At 47.3% G+C, this 9,622-nt stretch overlaps 1 protein-coding gene across 1 annotated transcript in view; it reads right to left on the reverse strand.

Moving 5' to 3' along the window:
* The window catches only part of Ptpn23 (protein tyrosine phosphatase, non-receptor type 23), a 27,936-nt gene extending 19,182 nt beyond the window's left edge, over positions 1-8,754 (reverse strand). Inside the window, exon 1 of the mRNA XM_005347993.2 lies at positions 8,601-8,754. Within this exon, the coding sequence (XP_005348050.1) occupies positions 8,601-8,684 (84 nt within the window). The 5' untranslated portion in view covers positions 8,685-8,754. The remainder of the gene's footprint in view (positions 1-8,600) is intronic.
* Between the last annotated feature and the right edge of the window lie 868 nt (positions 8,755-9,622).

The following is a 9,622-nucleotide window of genomic DNA, read 5'->3' on the forward strand; positions in this document are numbered from 1 at the left end:
GCCTGGTGTGGTGGATGTACCTATAATCTCAGCATTTCCAGCCTGGTGTGGTGGACATACCTATAATCTCAGCATTTCCAGCCTGGTGTGGTGGACATACCTATAATCTCAGCATTTGGGAAGCAGAAGCAAGAGGATCAGGAGTTCAAGGTCATCCTCAAATCTGAGGCCACCAGCTTGTGAGACTCTGAAACACACAGTTGGGGAATGGTAGGGAAGAAGAGTGTACTGGCCGCTTGTGTGTGCCAGAGAGGAAGGAGCCTCAATTGAGATCCCTCCGTGAGATCCAGCCATAAGGCATTTTCTTAGTGATCCATGGGGGAAGGCCCAGCACTTTGTAGGTGGTGCCATCCCTGGTCTAGTGGTCCTGGGCTCTATAAGAAAGCAGGCCGAGTAAGCCAGTAAGCAGAATCCCTTCACAGCCTCTGCATCTGCTCCTGCCTTCAGATTCCTGTTTGAGTTCCTGTCCTGACTTCCTTCAAAGATGAACAGCAATATGGAAGTATAAGCTGATTAAACCCTTTTCTCCCCAGCTTACTCTATTGTCATGGTGGGTTTTTTTGTTTTGTTTTGTTTTTTTTTGTTTTTCGAGACAGGGTTTCTCTGTGGTTTTAGAGCCTGTCCTGGAACTAGCTCTTGTAGACCAGGCTGGTCTCGAACTCACAAAGATCCACCTGCCTCTGCCTCCCAAGTGCTGGGATTAAAGGCGTGTGCCACTACCGCCCGGCTTGTCATGGTGTTTTGCTGCAGCAATAGAATATTGTCAGGAGCCATTTTCTCCTAAAATCATTACAGGAACCATCACCCTGGGGAGTCTGCAGAGAACCCCACATCCCTAACTGTGTTAGGAATCGTTCTATTGACAGAGCCTACCCCAAACCCAAATTGGCTGTTAATGGAGAGCTATCTGTTAGCGGAACCCACCCCACATTCCAAACTATCTAGAGAACTAGGTGTGTCAACTCGTGACTTTCTGGCCTAGGTGACCTGACCGAACGTAACCTCCAGCCTATGTGACCCTGAACCACGCGGCAAGAGCCCAGGTAGTGCCTCTCCAGGACCCAGGAATAAGTGAACTGCCAGGTGGGTTACAACCCTAGACTAAGTAACCCGCCAAGGCAATCAACAGAATATTACCTGCTATGCCTGCTTCACAAAGCTATCATGAAGACTTGAGCTAGTTCCTAAAAAGAAAGACTACGTTTAGCTGAAAATATCCTTTATGGTATGGCAAGACCTGTACTGTACTAAGATTCATAATGAGAAACTCTTCATGTGTTAATCTTCTCAATATTATCACAGCTGGTTGTGGTAGTACAAGCCTTTAGTCTTAGGACTGGTGATGCACAGGCAGGTGGATCTGAATTTGAGGCCAACCTGGCCTCCATAACAAGTTTCAGGGCAGTCAGAGTTACACCCTTTCTCAAAAACCACGTAGGCCACAGACTAGAGACGTTTGTGATTAGTATATGATCATGACAGTGTTGAAGGTCACTCAACTCTGAGGGGACAAGGGAGGAGGTCAGTTTCTAGTGGCTGCACTTGTTCTGTGCTGCTATTATAGTAATAAATGACACAAAACCGTGCCACTAATGATCACTGGAAACAAGAATTCTGAATCATACCGCTGTTTGCAGATTAGAGAAATGGAAAATCAGCAACCAATAATGGGGCAGTAGGACCCTGCCCTGTTCAGGGTCTCTATTGCTGAAGAGAAACCATGACCATGGCAACTCTTATAAAAGAAAATGTTTAGCTAGGGTGACTTACTGTTCAGAGGTTTAGCTTCAGCTTCTGAAAACTCAAAGCCCAATGAACACTTCCTCCAACAAGGCCACACCTACTCCAACAAGACCAACCGTCCAATAGTGCCACTCCCTATGAGCACTGATTAACTTACCTCACCTTAGGAACAGCCCTTCTACCTCAGCCTCTTCTACGAGCATGTTCTCATTCTGCATTACTCTGAATTTGATACAATGCCTTCAAATTTCACTACACTAATTAAAGCAATGCTCAAATAAGGCTTTAAAAGACATCACATGGATTTGTTTGTTGGTTGGTTTGGTTTTTGAGACAGGGTTTCTTTGTGTAGCCTTGGCTGTCCTGGAACTAATTCTGTAGACCAGGCTGGCCTCAAACTCACAGAATTCACAGAGATTCGCCTATCTGCCTCCCAGGGGCTGGAATTAAAGGCATGTGCCACCACCACCACCCAGCTCACATGGAACCTTTCAAAACCAGTGTCTCACTGTCGTCTAAGCTGGACTTTGACTTGTGGCTGGGGCTGCACATACACACCAACCACATCATAGATGTCTGGTTCATCACATACACTGTTTTTTTTCCCTTCCATTTCCAGAGTTGAATCAAATCTAGGTCATTCCTTGGACTGTACTACAAAAATACACATAAAATTAAGTCCTATAAAAAATACTGCTACAGGCCGGGCGGTGGTGGCGCACGCCTGTAATCCCAGCACTCGGGAGGCAGAGGCAGGCGGATCTCTGTGAGTTCGAGGCCATCCTGGTCTAGAAAGGGAGTTCCAGGACAGGCTCCAAAGCTACAGAGTAAACCCTGTCTCGAAAAACCAAAAAATATATATATATATATATTGCTACTTATTCAATATGTGTTCAGCTGCTGAATTTCAAATGAAACAGCACTTTGTTCCAACAAAAGAGTGCTGCCAAGGAAGGCTGTCAGCCCCCGTTCACATCAGCCCCCATCCACGCCAGCCCCCGGCCACGCCAGCCAGCCAAAGACACAGGGCATGAAGGGCACTCTTTAAGTCCTCTCCTAGTTTGACCACACACAATACTCAAAGCCTCCCTCCATGTCGCTTCTGAATGGCCCATTGGTCTGTCTGAACAGCACCAGGGAGAAGATTCAGGTTACAATTCCCGAGGGTGCTAGAACTAAACTGGTTATTCAGCCAACACTCACAAGGTACTCTTTGCACACAATAATTTAATACTTCTTAAACTGGGTGTGCTGGCTTACTCCTATCAAGTCCTAACATGAGGCAAATGGTGACAAGATCAGGCGTCAAAGTCATTCCTTGGGTGTAGAGCAACCTGAGGCCCACCTATACTATAAGACCCTGTCTCAAAAACACAGGAGGGTTGAGAGGGGAAGTAGGTAGAGACAGTTCAATTGGTAAAGTGCTTGTCAGACAAGCAAGCATGAGGCCTTGTATTTAATTCCCAGCACCCACATAAATAATTGTAATAGTGCCACAAGTCTGTAATTGTAGTGCTAGGGAGGTGATACAGATCCCTGGGGTTTGCTAGTCAGCTAACCTAATTCACAAGCTCCGGGTACCAGTGAAAGACCCCATCTCAAAAACTAAGGTAGACAGCTACCCTAAGAACTATACGTGAAGTTGGTCTCTGGCCATGCATGCACAAACGTGCACCTGCAAACACACAAACATGGACACTCCAAAGAATTTTACTTCCTGAGAAAAGAATCTAGTCTACACCAGGGTGGTGGTGGCAGCTCACGCCATTATTACTAGCATTCAGGTGGATCTCTTTGAGTTCGAGGCCAGCCTGGTCCTCAGAGTGAGATCCAGGACAGGCTCCAAAGCTACAGAGGAACCCTGTCTCAAAAAAACCAAAAAACAAACAAAAAACAAACCAGAAAGAAAGAAAGAAAGAAAGGAAGGAAGGAAGGAAGGAAGGAAGGAAGGAAGGAAGGCAGGCAGGCAGGCAGGCAGGCAGGCAGGCAGGCAGGCAGGCAGACATTAAGTCAGGAAAGACCATGGACCATCCAGTCCATCTGTAATAGGGGCCTATTCTGTGTAACATAAGAAGAAAGACAGTTTCAGGCAGACCAACTGAGTCTGTCCATCTATGGTAGGAGATAAAAACTGACAATATTTCATGTCCTCCAGTGATGGGCAACCAGGGAGGGTGTTTTTAGGCTTCTGTTCTTCTCATTTACCTGTTCTGTGGGAAATCTGGAAGAGAGAAACATTTCACAAAGCCGAAAGAGCAGATGTGAACAAGATGAGCAGTGGGAACAAGCAATGGACATGTGCTTTCCAGGGGACAAGTCAATTCTGCATAAAAGACCTGTCTGAATCGGGGTGGCACAACTGCCAGGCAGATGAAGAGATTCTGAGGAAGCATGGCTTACTGGGGTTAAGAAGCAGGAAGAAAGAACTCAAGAATGACCTAAGCAAGGCAATAATCGGATATGGTCACGTGGAAGGTCCCACAGAGGGGACTGAGGGAGAGACATTACAGAGGCAGCTGCAGTGAGCTGTGACAGCTTCAACAGCAGTCTTCCTGAGAACTCTGGTAGAAGAACGCGCAGAGTAAAAGGAGAAACCAAATGACAGCACCGTGGCTACCCAGATGAATCATTAGAAGGTAAGTTCCATGAAAGCAGGAATTTTCAAAACCATTGTATTCCAAGGTCTTGGTTATGTAATAGGCACTTTATTAAAATACAAGGATGCAGCATCTCAGTCCAAATGAGCCTGACTTTTGCTCAATGTAGCTGCTTAAGGGTAGGTGTTCGGGAAAGAAATGACTTTCAATATTAACACATGTGGCCAAATCATTCCCTAGTAAAGAGCACAGGAGTCATCTTTAATCCATTTTCAGTGCGTCAGTCCTCTGGGCACCCCACAAGGGCAATATGGTGCACACAGGTGATGCAGCTCACTGATAAGTATTTACCTCATTTGAACCCATGGGTTCAATCTAGTACTGAAAGATGGGGGTGGGGTGGGGCAGCTCAAGGCCAGTGCTTGTCCACTGAATGCTTATGTGAGCCCAAGTATGCCAACCTAGTTTGGCACTGCAGTTCAAAACCAACTTACGCTTCTCCTGACTCCCATTTCACGTAATGGAAGGGAAATCGCTTACAGTGAAAGTGACAATCAATAAAATACTGTTAAAATTTAAAATTTAATGGACTTTATTTGAGCAAAGGCAAAGACACAAAGATCTGTGAAGAGGGCATTCCTCCAAAAGGCTGCTTCAGAGAACTGCAACCTACACTATGATCTGACACTCTGAGAAGACACTGAAACACAGGAAACAACTTAGTTACAATGTAATCAACCAGTCAACACTTATACTTTAACTAGTTAAATGTTTACAGTTTAGTCAATTGGCTACAGGCCTTCCTGAAAACAACCAAAGCCAATGTCAATGTGATTACCCCTACACTGGAGGCTGGAGATGTTGGAGTACAGAAGGCCCAGGGTTCATCCTCCAGCACCACCAAACATCCACCCAAAGCCTGTACTGCTAGGGTCTTTTAGTTCCAATGCAAAGGCCTAACACAAACCTCCTTGTGTTGGTGCTCCGGTACCCTAGAGATATTTGTACTCTTACACTAAATTGCTTGAAGTTTTAAATTTCCTCTACTAGACTATGGATTCCTTTGTGTTAGTGGTGGGGCTGTATTATAGGAATACAGTTCAGTGAAAAAGCACTTGCTTAGCATGCACAAGGCCCTGGGTTCGACACCATTAAAAATAATAAACAAACAAACAACAATCCCCTAGGCCTGGCTGTGGTGGCACTTGTCTGTAATACTAGCACTGGGAAGGCAGAGGCAAGAGGATCAGGAATTCAAGCCTAGACTCCGCTATACAGCAAGCTTGAGGCCACAGTTGCCCGCACTGCCATAAAACCATCTTTTTTTTTTTTTTTTGGTTTTTCGAGACAGGGTTTCTCTGTTGCTTTGGAGCCTGTCCTGGAACTCCCTTTGTAGACCAGGCTGGCCTCGAACTCACAGAGATCCTCCTGCCTCTGCCTCCCAAGTGCTGGAATTAAAGGTGTGCGCCACCACCACCCGGCCCATAAAACTATCTTAACCAATGCCCTCACTGCCTCACCCCAAAAATCTAGTTGTGGAACGGAGGTTATGTTTTGAGTCAGTGTTCACCATGTTGCCCAGGTAGGCTTCTGTCTCAGTCTCCCGAATGCTAAGATTACAGACGTGTAACCACCACATCTGACTAGGCTATTTTCTTTTTCGTTATTAATAAGGTGTGGGTATGTGCATGTAAACGCAGGTGCCCTCAGAGGCCGGAAGAGGGAGTCTGATCCCGGGGAGCTGGAGTTACAATGTGGGTCCTGGGAACCACACTCCAGGCTTCTGCAGGAGCATGATGCTCTATTTCTACTGGCCATCTGTCTAGCCCCTGGACTGAGATTTTTCTATATTTTTCCATGTAGGGTAACATAATATAAATCTAACTGAAATTCCCTACAGACTGTCTTTCAGTCATTTGAGAAACATTTCCTATGTGGTGGGTATTAGGCTAAAGGAACAAAGGGATGCCCTTCTGGTATCCCAGCGAATATGGGGTTAAAACATAGCACATATAGGAGCAGAGTATTGTGGCGCACACCTTTAATCCCAGCACATGGGAGGCAGAGGCAGGCTGATCTCTGTGGGTTTGAAGCTAACCTGGTCTATATAATGAGTTCCTGGATGACCAGAGCTACATAATGAGACCCTGTCTCGAAACAGGCAAACAAGCAAACAGCACATACAGGGCTAGAGAGTGGCTCAGCCGGGTCAGGGGCGAAGGCACTTGCTGCAAAGTCTGGTTACAGAGTTTTATTCGCTGGACCTGCCTAGTCAAAGGAACACACTAACTCCCGCAAGCTGTCCTCTGATCTCAAAAACAAACAAACAAACAAACAAACAAAAAAGAAAACACTGCTATGCTCCAAACATCTACAGAGAGAGAGATTGAAAATAGCACAGAGCAGTGGTGGTGCATGTCTTTAATGCCAGCAATTGGGAGGCAGAGGCAGGAGGATTTCTATGAGTTCAAGGCCAGCCTGGTCTACAGATTGAGTTGCAGGACAGCCAGGGCTTTTACAAAGAGAAACCCTGTCTTGAGTGGGGGAAAGAGGGCACATGTAACTATTGCCAATGAAAGGACAAAGGGAAAAAACTTCAGAAAAGGGAAAGACTAAACCTAGATAAGACAGAGCTACACTGGACCTTGAAAGTTGGATGGGACTGTCACAGAAATTAAAGAACAGCTCTAGAATGGCTCTAAGGGGCAAAACTGAGAGCTCTTTAGGTCCAACAGCGGTTCTCCACATGTGGGTTAGGACCCCTTTGGGAGCTGCAGCTCAGATATCCTGAATATTATAGATTTACATTGAGATGCATTCGGGTGGAAGGAATTCCACAGTCAAAGGCAAGGCATGGAGAAAAGCCTGCTAAGGAAACAGGAAGTAGTAACTGTGAACAGAATGTGGAACACCTGTATCAGACACACACAGATCATACATGTATAACAGGACTGTGACAAATGCTCAAAGAATCAGGCTGTCAGGGAGAACCCTGAATGGGAAACTAAAAAATACTGGCTGGACTCCCTATTACCAGGGCTTCGCATACGGAGTCTCTATCTTCCTCCCTCGGTTTCGATGCATTTTAGAAAAATTCACCTTATATTTGCATTAAAAAGAAGATGGGTAAGAATCAACCCAACTCTGTAAATTTAGATCAGGTGCTTTAACATGCTGGTCTTACAGATGAGCAAAGGGTCTGGGCTTGAGGGTGGTGTACCTCTCTCTGTAGAACACTTGCCTAGTCTTTTACACCAGGCTCTGGGTTTGGTACCCAGCACCTGGACCACCGCCACACATACACACCCAACACCACCCCCCACGCACATGTAAGAATTAGTGCCTGAACTGAGGAAAAGGAGGTGTGACGAGAATGTGAAAAGCAAGCAAACCTCTTCCAACCCATTTTCTTTCTCCCGCTTCTTTCCCCAAGCACCACGGAATGCTGAGAGATTACAGACAACAGCTGCGGGGCCAAAGCCCCAAGGCTCCGCACCTGTAACGGCTTCCCATTTGCCCATTTCGGCTCCGACCCTCAATGCTATTTGGGGACCCTTCCTAACGCAGTCGCTATCTTGGAGGGCACCCAATTCCCCATCACCACACCTGAACCCGCCAAAGAAAGCCTTGCCTCAGTGAACTCCTAACAACTACCCTCTACCCAGCGCAATGACTAATAGTGTGCCTCCAAGAGCTCACAGTGACTCAAGCCCTCTTATCAACAAGAAACTGGGTCTTCTGGTTAAGGAACTTTGGAATAGACATTTTCTAAGGAGACCATACAGAATTGGAAGGTCAGACTACACACATACACACTCACTGTCTCGGAACACGGCATTCCTACAAGCAGGCCACTGGGGTTCCTGTCTTAAAACACACATTCTTTCCAGTCCGGTCGTGAACTGGGAGCCCACCAATGTCGGACCTAGCGTGGACTCTGCACAACCTGGGCAGCCATCGCTCCCCAACAGGGGCTTCCTGGCCTTGGAGGAACAGGGCAGAACTGGGTCCAGAACGTCACAGCAAGGAAGCACGAATCTCGGGAGGAATGCAAGTGGTCCAGGACAGAAGTCGAAGAGCAGATTCCCACAAGGATACAGGGCCAGTCGGAGAGAAGGATGCTGTGAGGGTACTGGAAAGGAGCGCCATCCTAAGGGAAAACGCCTGGCCCGACTTGCGACGGAACCCCGGGAGGAAGAGGCACGCAGGGGGCGTCACGCGCGGACAGACGACGGAGATGCGGGGCAGAGATGAGCTCACCTTCTTCACCGCTGACTGGAAGTGGAAGTCACCGGCCTCCTTCAGGTCCAGCCAGATCATGGGCATCCGGGGCACGGCCTCCATGGCGGAGAGCGCCTAGCGGCCACTGGGCCGCTCCCCTCCCAGCTCCAGCTGCTGCCTAAGCCGCGCGCGCAACCCCGCCCCTCCACGCCGGAAGTTCCTCGTCACGCGGAGCTGACGCACGCCCCCACAGCTTGCTGGGAGATGCAGTCCTCGGCCGTGCAGTCTTTTGCACAGGCCCAATCATCTTCGCACATGCTCAGTCTTCTCGCGGGGAGTCTTGGGTGGAGGAAAGAGCCAGTCCGCGGTGAAGGGGCTTCTGGGAATAGTGGTCATCTCCACTAAACTCGAGACTTCTTTGGGATTTTTCTGACTTGCGTAAACGCTTTTCTCCCTCCTGGTAGGGCCTTTCAGATCTCACCCGATGAAGGACGGTGACAGGTGCTGTAGTAGAGAAAATATGGCGACTGAGATGCTGGGGAGGAGGACATAAATTCAACCTTGAGTGAAGAGTGCAAATTGCACGGCGGGATGGAACCTGTAAAAGAGCGTAGGGATTCATTTTTGTCAACGGTGAGGGGGAAGGGACATACTCCACACCACAACCCTCTGCTGCCTGAGGAGTTTCAGTTGAATTTTAGTAGGCTAGATGATGTGGTGGACATACAACAGCCAAGTTAGCACCTAAGAACGCTGCGACTCTGGAAGGAACTATTACAATGACGAACATTTGTCTCTGGAGACACCTATAAAACAGAAATTTTATAGGAATTTGTGTGTATAGACGTAAATAGTGAAGCATTCGTGGTGGCTCCTATAATCCCAACAACATCCTGGAGGCTCAGGGAGGAAGTTAGGTCATTTCGAGGCTGAACTGGACTATATATAAATACGTTATCTAAAACAAAGTAAATTTTAAAAAAATAAGGAAATGCCAAACGGTGGTGGAGCACGCTTTTAATCCCAGCACTCAGGAAGCAGAGGTAAGGGGGAAATCTCTG

The sequence above is a fragment of the Microtus ochrogaster genome, chromosome 5 (genome assembly GCF_000317375.1).
Source record: "Microtus ochrogaster isolate Prairie Vole_2 chromosome 5, MicOch1.0, whole genome shotgun sequence".
In the NCBI taxonomy this organism is placed as follows: domain Eukaryota; kingdom Metazoa; phylum Chordata; class Mammalia; order Rodentia; family Cricetidae; genus Microtus; species Microtus ochrogaster.